Source organism: Lycorma delicatula, chromosome 4 (assembly GCF_047948215.1).
Source record: "Lycorma delicatula isolate Av1 chromosome 4, ASM4794821v1, whole genome shotgun sequence".
Taxonomy (NCBI): domain Eukaryota; kingdom Metazoa; phylum Arthropoda; class Insecta; order Hemiptera; family Fulgoridae; genus Lycorma; species Lycorma delicatula.
This window is the reverse complement of record NC_134458.1, coordinates 177,589,176-177,607,567: the sequence shown is the minus strand read 5'-3', so window position 1 is coordinate 177,607,567 and position 18,392 is coordinate 177,589,176. Positions and strand designations below refer to the sequence as shown.

The 18,392-nt window shown below is 32.2% G+C and overlaps 1 protein-coding gene across 1 annotated transcript in view; it reads right to left on the bottom strand.

The window, feature by feature from the left end:
- Positions 1 to 13,022: 13,022 nt before the first annotated feature.
- The window catches only part of LOC142324104 (protein regulator of cytokinesis 1-like), a 68,332-nt gene continuing 62,962 nt past the window's right edge, over positions 13,023 to 18,392 (bottom strand). The window contains exon 12 of the mRNA XM_075364756.1: positions 13,023 to 16,682. Coding sequence (XP_075220871.1) covers positions 16,362 to 16,682 — 321 coding nt within the window. The 3' untranslated portion in view covers positions 13,023 to 16,361. The remainder of the gene's footprint in view (positions 16,683 to 18,392) is intronic.

The following is an 18,392-nucleotide window of genomic DNA, read 5'->3' as shown; positions in this document are numbered from 1 at the left end:
CATTATTTTGTAGTCTCAAAGCATTCAATATTATTGTATCGAAAATATAAACCAGGATTTGATGTTTGTCAATGTCCTCACAGAAAATCGCAAACATATCTAATCAATGTCTTACTTAGTACATAAACTAATAATTTTTCAACAAATTTCATGCATTACAATTAGAATTGAATTGCCTAGTTTTGTTAAACAAAATGCTTGACAGTATGTTTTCTGATAAATAGTATTACCTATTCAATAAAACTTACTTCAAGCGTAGAGGGCAATAAAGTAACAAATTCTCACTATATTTAGAATATTATTTACGTCTTGTAATGCATTTAAATACACGAGTCTTCACTTTAGTCACAATCCAAACTGAAGACAGAGAAATTATTTGACCTTAAAATGGCTCTCATACCACCTAGCATGGCAACACAAATAACAGAAAATTCTTCTCCAATAAGCAAACTTAATTTCTACATTGAGGTCTAATCAAAAAAAAAAAAAAATATGCGTAACATAAATTTTAATAACCTGGAATTTTATTTCAATAAGTGAATTAGATTATTTTTATTTCTTCAAGACTCTTGCTTAGCCACATTACAACATAAATAATGTCTATGGGCGTAGTGCATAGGTGAAAATGTAATTAATATAATAATTTAGTTAATTTGTTGTATTACTTGTTCCATATACCACTTGTGCAAATCGCTTGTCATACATTTTTTTTTACAATAATTATGTGGATATCACACTTAGGTTAAAAACTTTCATCAGTGGCAGATGATTATTTTAACAGACTTTGCAAAGAAAATATATTGCAGGCCGGTATAACTTAACTAATACAGATAGATATTTTTAGACTTTGAACACTGGATTTAAGCATCTCAAAAGTATTCCCTGTAAAAATAATGCTAAAAACCGAAATGTATCAAAGCTTAACAAGAAATTCACCATGACAAGCAGATGCAGATCAATTAAAAAAAATAATTAAGAACGATTATACAGTAGGGCCTCCCTTAACCAAAATGACCGGCCGACGCAGTCAAGAAGAGTCTTGGCCTTTCATCCGGCGGTTGCGGGCTTGAATCCCGCTCAGGTATGGCATCTTTTCACTACGTTATAAACCATTCTTAAATCCATAATTAGCCTCAGGTACAAAAAGTTAAATGTAAATAAAAAAAGTTAACCGAGATGTCGTTTATTCCATGTACGAATTTTATTATAGCCTATCACTGAAGATTATTCGTTGAACGTAATTACTATTGCGTAGTACTAGTATTCCGTATTTACAGCGCGTGGCAGTAAAGCAGAACAATAAATTCTCTTTAGTTTCTGTTATACGCATAAAGATCAGTCTGTATTTTGTGACCGTATATCGTGTAGTAGTTGTAATGTGTTGTTTACTTGTATGTACTGTATTGTAGTTATTGTGTTATAATGTTAATTGTTTATAATACTATTGTTTTATAATGGCTAGTAGTAGCAAAGATGTTATTTATAGAAAATGTAAAGGGGTGGTAGTGTCAATGGACAGAAAATCAGAAGCAATTAAAAGATAAAATACTGGAGAAGTGATTAAAATTGCTCGAGTTTGATGTCGTTGAAACAACCACCGGCGATTGGAAACTGAACAAAAAAGAAATTGAAGAATACTGCTCAAAATGTTTTTAAAGAAACGATCTCGCTGCGATGTCATCAGGTCTCGTCTGAAAAGAGTGATGTCGTAGATGTAGATGTCGGAGTACAGAATGTAAGCGGTCGATTGAGTTGCCAGTTTCTGAGCCGTAGTTGTGGCATTATCGTTACAGAATTAGCGTATGCCGTAGTAGTGGGAGTATATATTTCCTTCAATTCAAGCTTGTATGAATACGAGGATTTTATTAAGCGGCTCCAAGAGGTGGTGGCGAGGTCAAATAAGAAAGTCATCCTACTAGGAGACTTTAACTGCAAAACTATGCTGGCAGGTAGCCCTTACACAAATCGGAGAGCGGAGATACTGGCATATATCATCCATTCTACCGGGCTCCACTGCTTAAACGATGGCACCCCGACTTACGAGGCGAGGGGGCATTCTTCGGTGCTCGGTCTTACCATCATGGATGGCCGCTGGGATCACGGATAGTGTACCTGGAGGGTACTAGATGATGAGACTGTGAGCAACCATATGGCCACGTTCCTTGAGGTGGCAGATCCTTCGTTTTTCACTGTACACCGCGACCTGCCCTTAAGATTGATACAACAGACCTCTGCGGTTGTTACAAACGTCTCGAGTAAAATTGCTGATGTTGTCCAATCGACCCCTGACATGCTTCAGGATTTCATGCGAGACGAAATGGCGAAGATTCAAGCCCGAGATAGAAACTTTAGACCGGTTTATTGGTGGTCGGCAAAGATTACCAAGTTGAGGCGTGAATTCCAACCCAAAAAGAGGAAGAAACAGAGACTTAGGTCAAATGGTGGTGAAGCGTACGATGTCACAGAAGAGGCCTATCTCAACAGTAGAAGACTTTTAAATTATGCGCTCAAGTGTGCCAAAAGGGAGAAGCGGCGTGAGTTGTTCGCAACTTCGACAATGATCTGTATGGTCGGGCATATAAGATCGCAACGAAGCGTTTTGGCAGATGCTTGCACAACCTCACGGAGGAGCAGCTGACTCATCAGATCGGCGCTCTTTTTCTGTGCCGTAAGCAGGAGGTCACAGAGATGGTGAGTGTGAGACAAAAAGACACTCTCTGGATGAAGTATCAGCAGCTGTATTTAAGCTGAAACACAAGAAAAGCCCCGAGCCAGATGGTATTTCTGCTGCTATTTTCAAGGGTCTGATGACATTACCATGGCAGGTGGTAGATATCGCCAATTACGGTATGGAGACGAAGACCTTCCCACACTGCTGGAAACATTCGCTCTTGGTATTTCTTGCTAAGGATAAAAGAGGCGATTTACCAGCTGAGTTCACACCCTTATGTTTGTTAAATAACATGAGCAAAGCAGTTGAACGGATGTTAGCGACTCGCATCGTGGAAAAGTTGAACGTGGGTGCTGGGATCCATAACAACCAATTTGGCTTTTGGTGGGGTGGTCTACTGTCCAGGCCATGCAAAAGTGGTGAGTGTGGTGGCGATCTTACGGAGTGGAACGTTGAGGACTGATAGTATACCTGTGCTCATTTTATTAGATGTTAGAACGCATTTGGGACTCTGCCTCAGGACAGGATGTCTGCGTTAAGAAATAAGGGGATTTGTGACTATCTTCAATGTCAGGGTAGGGAATACTTGAGAGACAGATGGATTTCCGTTGATACCGAGGGCAACACGCTAAGATTTCAAACATTTGGAGGTGTTCCGTAGGGTTCAGTTCTTGGCCCCGTACCGTGGCTCACTGTTTATGATGAGGTTGCAGCTACCGGAGGGCTCGAAATCATCGGCGTTCGTGGATGATCTTGCCGTTCTGGTCGGCGGAAAGAATGAGGATGAGCTCCAGGATCGTGGCCCTGGCTGCCATGGAACGGTCTCGAGTTGGCACCAGCTAAATGTGTATATATCACATTTACTGGCAGAACAGCAGCTCCCATAGATCTCAGATTAGGTACGGTACCTATACAGCGTAAGGTACCTGGGCGTAACGATCGATAAATCGTGTAGATTTAGCGATCATGTAAGTGAATGCTGTGACAGAGCCGAAAAGACCGTTAAATCTCTTAACACAGTCACGACGTAACATGTGGCGCCAAGAGCTTCTAAGAAGAAACTAATCATGATAGCAGTTACATCGACTATGTTGTACGCTGCCTCGATCAATATTAAGAGAAATGTAAAAAGACTGCGGAAGATGCACAGGAGACATCTACTGGGTGTCACGTCTGAATTTCGTACGATGCAGCATGTGTTTTGGAGGCCACCCCTCCAGACGATCTCTTAGTTACAGAGCGTGATATGAGACATGAAGGACTGAGCAGATCCGTAGCGAAACAGGTCACTCTCGATAATTGGAGGAACAGATGGGGGACAGGATCTACCGCCGCGTGGACTAGAAGACTGATATCTGACTTGGGGTAAAAGAAGGCATGGCGAAGTTAACATCAGTTAATAACTTCTCAAATAATGACCGGTCACGGTAACTTTTAATTTTTCTTGCACTGGTTTGGAAGGCATGAGTCTCCCACTTGCATGTTTTGCCACATGGAGGATACTGTTGAGCATACACTTTTCTTTTGTCCTGAGTGGGATACCCAGCAAACAAGAGCTGGCCCTACATGCTTGCCTCGGTAGACAACTGGAAACATCCCAACCCCTTAGGGGAAGACATCCGCCTAGTGACGTTCCGGTCGCCACCCTCCCCCGCCGTTTCTAGCCCTGTTGGTGACAGGTGGACTCAATCACCTCTGTTGTGCTGAGCTGTTAGGATTCTGCGGGTAGAAGACTGGGCTATTAAGATAGGGTAGGATGGACAGCCCCAGTCACGAGAGTCGGCATGCTCAGGTGTGTCGGTCTCAATGAACAGCCAGGGACTCCAGGGGCATTTAGGCTTGGGTTCTGAGAATGATCGGGTTGGGGTTGTTTCCCCTCCCTGGTGGTTAGAAGCAGAGGTAAGTAATGACCAAGACCCGGTCTCTGGGTGGGGACCCAGACACCCTTGCCTGGGGATTTGAGGCAGGCGCAAAAGATCCAACAGGAGAGCTGACCTGCCCTGTTGGTAGGTTGGGACGCTCCCTTAGAGTTAAAGGACACTTTCCTGGGATGAGCTATACTTCACTGTATGTGTGGACCAGGGGAGTAGGGTGAAAAAAAAGTTAACAAGAAAGTTTTGTGTACTATGCCATCGAATGAGGAGTTTGTGCTTTATTAGAAAATACACTGGGATGTAAAAATGTAAAGGATAATGAAGTGCAAGACTGGTTAGAATCAGATTCAAGCGAACCAACATTTAAAATTTATGATAAGATTGTGAAAGTTGTGACAGAAGAGGTTAGTGAAATCTCCAGTGACAAAGACAAACCGATTGATGAAAATGAAAAAGAATTTGCCACAACGAAGGGACTGTATTTCTCATAAAAACGCTACAATATTTAGAACAACAAAATGATGTTCCTTTTCTTGACTTAATGATAGTACGAACCTGGCGTGATCGCGCTGCTATGGCCTGTGTTACTTGGTTAAGACAAAAGGTGACAGACGTTTTTGTTAAAAAATCTAACAAACTTTATGCGACAGTGACTATTGATTTATTATAACAAATACAGTAAAATAAAATAATAATATTGTTATAATTATTTTTAATTCGTGGCTTATTCAGCAACCAATTTAATATTAATATAGTTTGCTGCCTGAATTCAAGAACGAAACTTAGTATCTCTGTTAACTGTGGATTCTGTTATCCGAACCGGCAACACCCTGAATTACCTTGGTTAAGAGAGGCCGTACTGTAATTATTTCTTCACATTTAACCTACATGGCAGCCCTTCCATTATCTAAATTAAATATACCAATCTACCAAAGAAAAATCTGAAGCTATAATCCATAGTACATATAGGAGTAAGATTGTTTTATTTTTTTAATGAGCTAGGAGGGGGAATCTGAGGAAATGGCTAGCTACTTAAAGAAAAATGTTGAGATTTGAAAATATGTAAGCATTTTACAGTAGTAGTGTAATAAATTGTGATGGATGGAATAAAAACTGTCCACAGTGCCTTTCTGGGTATACTTGGTAGCAACATTGATCATTATTTTCCAATATCTGGTCACATAACGCTCTTATCTAAGAAATACAAATAATCTGAAAAGCTCCCACTAGACACCTTTACAGTCACAGAGAACTCAAAACAAATTTATTAGCCTTAGAGATGAGCCTTTCCATTTTCTGAAAAAGGGTCAGAAAAATCCAACTGGATTTTTGTGGGGCAGCCAATTTTTAAAACTAAAATGGAGGATAACAATTTATAGAGGATTTAATGAAGAGGATCTATAATCAACTCCCTCAAGAAACAACTTTCAGTGACTCTTTGTTATATTCATTTTTTCCACTAAAAGCTAAATACTGATTAACTACAACCCTGATGTTTTATGAACTGTGCCCTTTGCAAAAATCAACATAAGAATAATTTGGTAAGTCACACTTTTAATGAGTTAACCAAAAGATTTCATAAACATTCTTAATCTATATTTAGTTTGGTACATCTTAGATAAAATATTAATATTTTTTGATCATAAAACTTCTTTTTTAATAATATGGAAAGTACAAAAACATAATTATTTTTGTCATTAGCGGTTAAACTTGTCTTCGCAAATCAGTTGTTTTAACAGCTGATTTTCGAAGTCAAAGGTTCTGAGGCTCAAATTCTAGTAACAGTTAGTTATTTTCATGTGGATTTGAATACTAGACATTTCAATTAACCACACATCTCAGAAATGGTCAGTCTGAGTCTACACCTCACTTACATCATACATACCATCCTCATGATATGACTATATGGATAATATACTCCCACAGTTGAAAACTGTTCTTTGCTGTGCATGACATCACTCACTGACAACTGCTAATCCACATGCCATTAGTTACTATGTAGTATAACCGCAGTTTATAAGCTAGTACTTTAGCATGAATCGCCATCATGATCAGTGTTCTTCTGTGGGTGATTTACTTACTGGTTTTTTTATTCTCATTTTAGCGAGTGTAAAATCTGTGAATATCTAAAAACTGCATATAAATTTACAAATATAAAATGGTGATGTCTGCTATAACAATAATAAAAAGCTCAGAAACAATATTAATAAACCTGATAAGAAGCTTATGTTTCACTTATTCCCAAAAGATAGTACACAAAAAAAATTTGGATAACCACGTGTGGCAGAGAAGAAAATTTCAATGTTGTCAACATGACAATTTGTAACATACATTTTAGATATGATCGTTATGAGTGAGACTTACAAAGTAAACTTTTAAATTATGACGTAGAAAAAAAAAGTTTGTTTTCCTACTGAGCACTTACCTAAAACAGGAACTGGCATTAGATTAACTGGCTCATGGAACGTATGTAGTGAAATTAGAGAAAGGAAGAAACAAGTAAATGACATAGACATCTTTTTAAAATGTACATAAAATTTTATTTCATTAATAACTTCTGATATTTTTTTTTATTATTATTACTGAATTATTACTTATTGTAAAAGTTTTTTTACAATCAGAAGTTAGTATTATTAATAAATCAATAAATTTAAATTAAAAAAAAAAAATGTTTAAAAAAAGAGATGAAGTTGGATTTGAACTGATGTGCCTTCCTCTTGTAAGATCCAAATATTTCATTAATTACAATTTTATTTGGCTATAACTCTGGAACCAATGAAAATAAGTACCACTTATGATATATTGTTGAAAAGCTCTCAATGAGGGCTTATTACTGCAGTTAAGAAAAAGTCCAAAATACAAATGTTTTGGATTTTCGGCTTTTTTGGTCCAGTTGATTGCAGTCAAAAGGAGAGGTGCACAACTAGCTGTTACAACAGTCCTAAATCCAAAATTTCAACATCCTACGGTTAATTATTTTTGAGTTATGCGAGATACATATATACAGACATCACATCAGAACTAGTCAAAATGGATTCAGGGATGATCAAAATGGATTTTTTCGCGATCAAAATACTTCCTTTACTTCATACAAGGAAGTCAATAGTTGCTTCATCAAAAATTGATGAAAATTCATCAGTGAAAACTGAGAAGGAAAATCTCACCATGACAGGTTCTCAGAGAGCCGAAAGCATTGTATTAAGTGCATCTACAGAAGGTGAGAAACTCAAGCTACTTAGTATACTGAAATAACAGTTAACAAAGATACTTTCTTTTCTATTACATCTCTGCACTATAAGAATGACAACTCAAATGAAGAAACGACAATCACCGCAAATATATTTTGTAATTTAATTGATGATGTTATAAAGGTTAATGAAGAACACAAGGATATCACCAAAATCATATATGATAGGTTAGCAGATTCATCATGATCAAATTTAAAAATAAATAACTGAAATTGGGTACAGTTACTTCTAATTTGGGGAAACATACCTATGTCGAGCAGTTGTCATAGGGTTTTATACGGATTTGAATACTAATTGTGGATACCAGTGTTCTTTGGTGGTTGGGTTTCAATTAACCGCACATCTCAGGAATGGTCGACCTGAGACTGTACAAGACTACACTTCATTTACATTCATACATATTCTCATTCATCTTCTGAATACATTCTAGTGGTTCCAGAGGCTAAACAGAAAAGTTGTTGTCAGAGGGGGACTTATACAAACCATCTATCGATTTTTACAAAATCTTTCAAAATTGTGGAACATTTTTCAAAGAACAGACTTGGCACGTAAAGAAAATTTTATCAAATCTCTACTTGAAGATATAAACAAACTTTTCTTTAGAAGTCATGTTTTTTCCATTAAGAAACATAATAGACAGTATTACATTACAGAAAAGAAAACTTCAGAAGACTGTTACTTAACTTCAAAACTTGTTACCTAACCTTTTTGGCATTTACTCTTAATGTAAATTAGTTTTTCATCTATATATTTTTTAACATTTCAGTTATGCTATTGAACTCTTGAAAAGAATTGTGATTGGTGATAATGAAAACAATCATGGCAAATTGTGAAAAAATATTATTTAGAATATAGAAGACAAAGTATTAGGACATGAGATGTGCACATGGATATTTTTAAGAATAGTCATTCTTGAAAATCATCATTATTATTCATTTTTTTAAAGTAATCAAATTCATATAATATAAATAATATGTAATAATAAAACAAAATAATATACGTGTAGAATAATGATAACATTTTTTGTTTATTCTTTTCGGCCTAGGCCTATAATAAATAATAGTTATTTTCTTCTTATCTAATTAAAAAAGGTCAATGTTGCCAAATTATAATTGTATAATAAACCATAACTTCAAATAAAATATACACAGTTGTAATACATTATAACTAACAAAATAAGCAGTTTCGCCTGGCGACGAGTTCTCAGGGAATGACATCAAATGTGGGAATGAGGCAGAGCTACACATGCGTAAAGACTATCTGTAGTCATAGTGTGATGTACAATCCTCATCTCACTGGGTATTGGGGGGGGGGGGTTGCTTATTGTTCACTAGTTAAACAGATTACAACATATACAATAATATATAATTCAATTTGATCCACCTAAGTGCAGAAGTAAACAAGTAAAATGACACTCACCTTATTTTTTCATAATGTCGACATAGTACTTTTGTGACAACCCACAGTTGTAATTCTTCTTTATAAAATGTTTAATATCAAATTACATGTTAAACTCAGGATTATAATTAAAATATATAGTAAGATTTAAAAAATTAAATAAGATTAAAAAGTTAAAAATTTTTAATTTATGAATATTTTTAAAAATATAAAAAGGATAAAAACAAAATATACTACTTGTTTGGCCCAGCCAATATTATAGTACTGTATGAATTAAAATTTACGTATTATCATTATCTTTATTCGAAAATGTGCTGCCCTTATAAGTGTGTCATCCTCATACTCTGCAAGTTGAATTTCCTCCTGTATTAATATATATTTCTACAAAATGTTTAGATTGTAGACATTATGAAAAAATAAGGCAAGTGTCATTTTACTTTGTTTAATTCTGTACTTAGATGGATCAAGTTGAATTATATATAAAATAATTAGTACAGAGGTGATATGGGTCTTGAAAATATTGATTTCAGAATAATATATATATTTTTTGTCACAAGTACAACAGTTTTCTTTAATTTACTGCAATTTAATGGTGTGTAAGTTTACATACAAATCCTTCAATTCTGGTTGAGCATCAAATTGCAAAACAATTACAAATGTCCTAACATTTCAAATAGATTATACAATCTATAAATAGAAATAATCTATAAATAGATTATTTCTCTGGAATTAACCATGTGTTAATAGTTTTTTAGATTGGGTTCCACACCCAGAAATGACAGCTATTTCACGACAAATTTACTAGGCAATGTGTGAAGTGGTTTTCCATTATCTTCTTCAAGCAAAATATGTATACAGTAGCAATACACTCTCTACCACAGGAACTGGCTATAATGAACATCACTATTTAATTAACAAAGGGGGAGATAGAAGTGAAGCAGCAAATTGACACCCTTTTCTACTGTAAATCAGTATACTGCTTAAATTCAACAGGATATAATTAATGCTCACATATTACTTAGTCAAGCAATGCTTTAAAGACATAAAATCCAGCGACACAAAAAAATATTTTTAACCTGTAATAAGATTTTATTTGATTCACAGCCTAGCCATTTAAAAAACAGTTTTGTTTTTTAAACGACTTTCTCTGTCTACATTTTTCTTCTTTTTTTTTAAGGAGTTAGAAGTTGTGTTTATAATAGACTTAATTGTTTTACTCGCTTTTAATTTGCAAAAATTAAAGAGTTGTTCTACTTTTTAAAAGGTTTTCCTAAGAGTAGCTTATGAGAATTAAGGATAAAAATGTAGATATTTAATTAATTAGTATAAAATAATAAAAAGAAAATTAAACAATAATCTACTGGATTTTAATCCACAATATTTAATCAATCTAAAATATTGAAGTTTTACGATGTTTATTTTTGTTTTACATTTCAGATTTGGTACAAAATTCTATTGAAAATTAATACATAATTACTCTAATGAGATTTTAAAATATTCAAGATACAGGTACAAATTGTGTAACTTAGGTTCAAATAGCTACACTGAGTTGATAGGCTGAATTGAATTGGTCCTATGTTATTACAAAGAATAATGGTTACACCATTATTACCTTAAAAACAACAAGCTTCCTATGAGGAGTGTAATAGGAGTAATGATGAGTGATTGTCGTTACTATTACACATAAGCATTCAACCTACAAAAATGTCAAAGACATTCAAATCTAAGATAACATTCTTTCAGGGACCAATTTCTTTCTTTTATTAGGTTTGGTTGCATGTGAACAATAAGGCAACAAAATTAAAAGTTTATTTGAAACAACAAGAATCAGCAGTTATGAAAATGGAAGTTCTTCAGGTAATTTCTAATGAAAGGAATATTTTATTTGCAAAACTTGAACACAATATAAGCCAAGATTAAAATTAAATCATGGCTTTCACGAAGATAATCACTTCTAACAAAACTTTAGTAAAACATTATGTAACAGAATCATTTGCAAATATGAAATAATAGATTATCCAAATAATAAGTAGAGTTGAAGAGTAAATATGAAAAGTTTTCAAACAACTTAACTTCAAAAAACAGAATACAAAATCAATGTGCAGATTTCTCCAATTTTTATTTCCCAAAATTGTTCAAAAAAACGGGACAAAAGTAAACTGTGCAAAGTGAAAAGTTATAGTGTTCTTATAAAAAATAATCACTTTTAAATTTACAAACAATGCAGAATAAATATGAGAAGTGAAAAGAACTTCTTATTAATTAAATTTGTATTTATTTTATTAAATTATATAAAATTTTGTGTTAAACATATTTTATATATAAACTACATAAGCAAAACAAAAAAAAACTGCTATATACAAATATAAGTTTAAACTGCACTAAACATATAAAAATAAAAAATTATAACAAGAATAAAGGTGCTTTATAATATTTATTAAATAAAATAACTTAAACCAAAATTTACAGGTAAAATAAAATTTTGCTAAATACATTTTTCTTTTTACCTAATATGTTATGATGGTGATGTGAAAAACATACATCTGTATAAATAAGAAAAATAAAGCAAAATGAATTAACTTAAAATCAAAGAAAATTGTTCACATCACTCTTAAATCTTAATACAGGTATAATTATGGCATAGACCAAATACAGCATACATATTATAACATACTCAGCTTTAGCGGTGAGTAAAATCTGCCTGCGTCTTTTAAAAATGTACACAAATGGTTAAAGAAATATCTTATCTGTTTACTATGTAAAAAAAATCATAAAAAACAATACAATTAAAACTAGTACATCAAAATAATTAACCATCTAAATCAATAAAATACTATAATTGAACAATTATAAAAAAATTAAAAATGGAATAAACACCCTATAAATACAGTCAAATCATTGCAATAAATATTCATGGTTATACAGGATACAGAACAAAAGTTTCTTTCAGAGTACAATAAAGGCATTTTAATTTTTACTCTGTTATGCTACACTGAATAAAGTTTGGCTAATGCAAGAATGATACTGTAGAAATTATAGAATGAGCCAAAAATCACTTCCTAAAAAAAATTACAATTTGTTTTTTTTTCTTTCAGATTAAACTTAAATAAAAACAAGACTTATTATGGAAAAATACATACTACAAGAAATAAAAATAGTGATATTTTACTTGGAAAGTCAGAAGAGTTTTTCTAAATGAACAATTACTCATATGACTAGAATACTGCAGGATATTTATCAACCCCAATGATTCAAATGTTTCTTTTTTTCTAATTTGTGGATGAATGACAAACTAAATACTCATTTCTGGGGTACTACCAATCTGTTACACATGAATGTCCTTTACAGGGATAATAAGTTAGTACGGTATGCTGTTTCTCAACAAAGAATTATTGGGCCTATTTTTTTTTTTTAGAAAATGGTGTTTTGGGGAAAGTTAATAGTGATAGATATCGGAAAATGCTTGAGAAATTTTTCATTCCGGACCTTGGAGATGAAATCAAAGAGGAGTCACGGTTTACAATAGCAGTCACAATGGAGTTCCTTAAGTCAAAGTTTGGAAATTGAATAATTTTTAGAAATTTAGATTTTTCTAATTGCAGTGATCATGGAGGCGTTGGCCTCCATGATCACTGCAATTGATGGCTCCTGATTTTTTTTTCTTTGGGGCTATTTGAAAGAAAACATTTATGTCAATAAGCCATAAAATTTATAATGTTGTTTAAAAAACAACATTCAAGACGAAACAGCAGCAACAGAAAAAACATTGGTTTTAACTACGTAAAATGTGTTTAAAAAAGCCAAGATTTATAAACACTTTAGAGGTAAGCATTTAAAAGATATTATTCAAGTTAGTCTGTAATGTTTTGTTAAAAAAAGATGCAAGAAGTTATTATTGGCTCATCTATATAAGAAATGGAAAAAATGGCAATAAATATTTTTAAATACAATATAAACATTCAAGTTTATGTAAACTATACATCTGAAAAATAAACAAACAAAAAAAACAATACATATCCAAAAACTTTCTAACAATAAAATTCATGTACATATGAACTGGCTAGAATTAAAAGTACTACCAACAATTTTTAATCCATAATCATACAGTTTAATGCAAGCTTGTTAATGAAATGAATTAACTATGGTTATTTGTAACAGTAAAATGAATATCATTATTCTTTCTTTAATTAGTGGAGAAAAGAATTAACTAATCACACTTAGTTCCTTTTAATACACATACGGTGTGCTGTCCCACTACTTTCATTATGACATAACAGCTGTGAAGTTTTGTAGCTAGTAACTAGTGATGTGAGGTTATTTTTATCGTTTATACGAGCAATTTTAATTTTTTATAAGTAACAAAATATGAATTGATTTTGAAGAAGCTGCTTTTGGTAAAAGTAAAAAAAGGAATCCTAAAAAATTGGAAGTGTAATAAACCCTAAGAAAATATACTGAAAGGACAAGTATGCACTAACAGTTCAGGTAAATCTGTTCCTAAAAAATCTACGATTATTCCAGTTTGTGACTGTAAACATTTAAAGTGTTAAACTAGATTTTTTGAATATGATCAGATTATAATATTCTAACTAAATTTCATCCTTTTAAAAGTAGAAATGAGCAAGATATTCATCTTTAGCAGCTAACTGAACACTTTGAGATTAAGCATAGTCAGCAAGTTATAAAACAAAGGAAAGCCAGTTTCAAATACTTTGTTTTATTAAACTTACATCGAATTGTAGTTTGTAGAAAAGGTTTCCTTACTTTTCATTGTTACCCAAAAACAAATTTTTAGACTAACTACTTTATTAATACAAGGTAAGTCACCAACAGATGGCTGGGGTTTTAATAAAAAAAAAACACATGCAATTTCAGGAGATATATGAAAAGCTATTTATTATCACTTAAAGCTAATTTCCTTATAAAATTACAGATTACAGTGGAAAAGAAATGAAGTATTTATTTCATTCCAATTGCACATTATGTATTTATACATTCCAATTTAATGTTAAAAAATGTATTAATTGTTTAAAACTGAAAATCCTGACACTACTGTTAATATAGCGTCTACTGATTATATTTAATGCAAATTTTAAATTAAATTTTGTAAGACCACAAATAATGTCTGCAGTAAGTTTGAGGACAAACTAAATTAAAAACTTCACATCTCTGAGAATCAGTTAAACGTACCACAGAAAGTGAAATAATGATACATAATGTAAAAGTTAAGAAATCTACTCGGAACTTAAATTAGCAAAAGAATTATGCCAAACTAATGAAACCGTGTGGTGTTGCATTCAATTTCATACAAAATCTCTAATTGTCAAACATTCCTGTATAGGAATTTTATTTAAGACAGTTGTCAGTGTTTACATTTTGCATGACAAATTTGAAAGATAATGCTTCTGTAATATATCTTTACACCAAAGGAGATGCGAAAAAGGGTGCGAATGAGGTATGTACTTTTTTATCATTATATTTAATATGTTTTCCCATTATTATTAAAACTTTGCTTCTGTTCTCAGATGCATGCCCAGAACAAAATCTTAATAATACATTTATCCGATTTTGTATAAGCCTAACAGAATCTAAGAGACTCACCAACATTGTGCATCGATTTCCTATTTGTGGCCATTCTTTTTTAGACTGCAACAGGACATTTGGTCTCATAAAATGAGCTATACAAAAAAACTGATCAGATATATATGCTTAAAGATTATGCTAGTATTATTGTAAATATATAAAATAAAATTCATGTTGTAATGATAGAATGTGATGAAATACTGGATTTCAATCATTGGTAGCCATCACTGTATAAAAAAAAATCCGTTTTCAGTGGAGTCATATGATGCTTCTGTCCCAAGAAATTAAAAATAGTTTTTTACATCAACCTGTTTTAAAGAATTTAGTTATTCATCTGAAAAAATTGGAACTGTCAAAGCACATACAATGATAATAAAAAGTATTGTGTCGCACACTTTTCAACTTAAGCGACTTGAAGCTCATCCAGTCACACAACATATTCAAAAATTTGCAAAACTGTTATCCACAAGGAAAAGTTCCAGTTAATGAGAATAAGATAAAAGACATTAAAAAATTAACAAAATTCTAACCAATTCATATATAAACTGTAATTACAATGGGACACTGATTTTCTGGATACCCAACTATCCAGACTGCTTACATCTGCAATAGGCAATTTAAAAAAAAATTCATGTAGCACAAAAATTACATAAATTTAGACCTGTCTAAATTATAAAATTATATTAGACCTCTAACTAATTATAAAATTATCTTCTGAAAAGAAGATAATGTGGAAACACAATAATTGGTCAAGCATGAACTGAGATTACTTTTCTGGGCTGTCATACAAAAAACCTCATGGATGTTTGTTTCTATGGACTGGATGAAGCGACAAAAAAAAAGCAACTTTACAAATATTCTTTGTTTAAAATGACTGATTTTGTAGGCCATAAATGAAAATCAAAATTAAAACAAACACAGAACTTTTTAAGAAAGTAACGTAATGTTTTGATTACTGATTGTCACTAAGTTTTCTTATTAAACATTTTTTAAATGTTTAAGAAATTATATTTTTTATAACAGTAACTTTACTCAATTTCTCAGTATGTTTTTGTAGTACATTTTTTATAAAACAGTAAGGTAGACATTTTTAATTTCTTTCACACAATTTCTGTAAATTCTGATTTTTTTTATTAGCAAATGTTTACTCATTGAGTTTCTGTAGTGTATTACCCTCTCTCTCTTTCTCTTTAGCCTCCAGAACTACAAAAAACAGATACATTACTATATCTGTTTTTTATTACATTGTATGTATGTTCTAGATTTCATTTTATTGAAATACATTTATTTTTTTATGTTAGTCTTTGTAATACTCATAAAAATGTTAGAATGATATGACCAGTATATATGATAACCTTTTTTAATTTTCCAGTTACCTGGATTTGGCTTACAGGTTAATCTGGATAGTCAGCATTCCACTATACATATTATTTATATATTTTTTTTAGAGAAAGGGGGTTAGAGAGAGATTAACTGGTATTAACATTTATAAACGAATGAATATTAAAAAAAATCCTTTTTTTATAAAATACAAATAATACAAAAAAAACAAAAAACAACTGTAATACTCTTTTTTAATAAAATATTTCATATGATAATTGGAAGTCTTCTCCTTGGTGTTTGTTTCTGTTTTGTTTGTGCTGATGCAGATTTTACTGGTAGAGTAAGAGTAGGGATTTTTGAAGATGAAGCAGTGCAGACTCTAAATGGAGATTTATGCAACGGTGTTTTTGTCTTGTTCACGGTATTATTCCTTGGTGTTCTGTAGTAAGGTGTTAATCGTGGTGTTTTTGGAGAGCTGTGAGAAGGCAGCTGACCATTATGAGGTTTTAAAACATTAGTTGGTGAAAGTGAACTTCGGCATGGAAGTGAATGTTTTTTATGTATCTCATTACGTTCAAGATGTTCCTAAACAAAACACATTAAAATTAAAGTGAATAAGTAAAAATTAATCTCACCTTCATGATATAAGAAAAATAAATTAAAAGGAAAAACTAATCTAAAAAACTTTAATCCTGATTATAAGTTCAGTCAATTTAACATTGCAATTCATCAGTGATGTACTTAATATTGAATAAAAAATAAAAATGATTAACTTCTTGGTGAAGTAAATGTAGGAGGAGATAGTGCCACAAGCAACACTGCCACCTCACTGAGCCCCAATAATGAAGCAGCTGACAGCATGAAACCACAATGTATCAAACACGATCTCCATGGTACTATTTCTACTAGAACAAAGTGTGAAGGATTAAGGAGATACAGAAATATCTGTGACTGATGTTTTTCACAATTTTAGCCACGACCTTGTTTTCACAGTATATGTAAATTATCATTTAAGGTTCATAATTTAAATTTATCCACTTAGGCCACATGATCATATAAAATAATACAAACTCTACATTTCAGTAGTGATGGTAATCCTACTATTGACAATGTTCAACGTACTGCATATTTAATTCGTAAAACATATGTTGATAATTTGTGGACTATAGATAAAACAAAATAGGTACTGACTTCAATCCCTGGGCTGGTATTATGACATAAATAAAACAAGCAAGAACGAAATGCACTAATTTATTGAATTTTAACATATATAACTATAACAAAATGTGGAAAACAATCATAATAATAACTTACAATATAATATACAATCATGTGAGTAGACTCGACTTAATATTTTGATCACATGTACATTCAATTTGAACATAACTGCGACTGACTACACATTAAAAAAACCATCACATAACAAAGAGACCAGTGATGGGGAGAATGCCCACCAGTAATCAGCCGAACCTTCTCAGAAGTGTGACAAAAGTTAACAATGCAATCATTCTAATACAAAAGCATATTAACATACATAGAAATACTAAATTCACTGTTCCATACATACTCCCGGCCTAAATGAAACTACACAAGTTGCATTAATAAAAAATTCTAAAATATAGCAAGTGCTGAAAGAATGTATTAAATTCACACAAATGAAACTACACAAATAAATGTAAAACAAAATAAACTATTGATACAACAAAAACATTTTTTTTTCTTACATAGTATAACAGTCTAAATTTAAATGAATAAGACAATAAAAAATAATGTAGAGTTCAGCGAAAGCACAAATATTAAACATTTATATTTAATTGTTGTTGTATATTTAATTGTTCATTATATTAATTAGTCTTATACAGGAAAAGGACAAATTTTATGCAAGAGTCACTTCAACAGACCATTGTTTGTTACCAAAGTTACAACTTGCATCTTCACTCACAACTCCATCTTCACCAGGATGGTAAGCTTCTATAATACCATTATGACAGCTTAAAGGTGGAGCCTTTTCCTTTATAAACACAAGAGTGGTTGGTATCAAATTTTCCTTAGGGTTTAACCTTTTCATGAACTGTTGAATACTGTTTAGGTAGTCGGTTGACCAGTGTTGCCAAAGGTGCTGTGTCACCTGTTGAATTTGTTGCCAGCGTCGTAGCCTATTAACAGAAACATCAATGTGATCAAGGTCAGGAAGTAAAGAAGGATGTTCTCCAAATAGGAAGTGTGCAGGTGTAAGAAATGCAAATTGATTGGGATCATTAGGTAAAGGTGTTAACAGTCTAGTGCCATTATCGC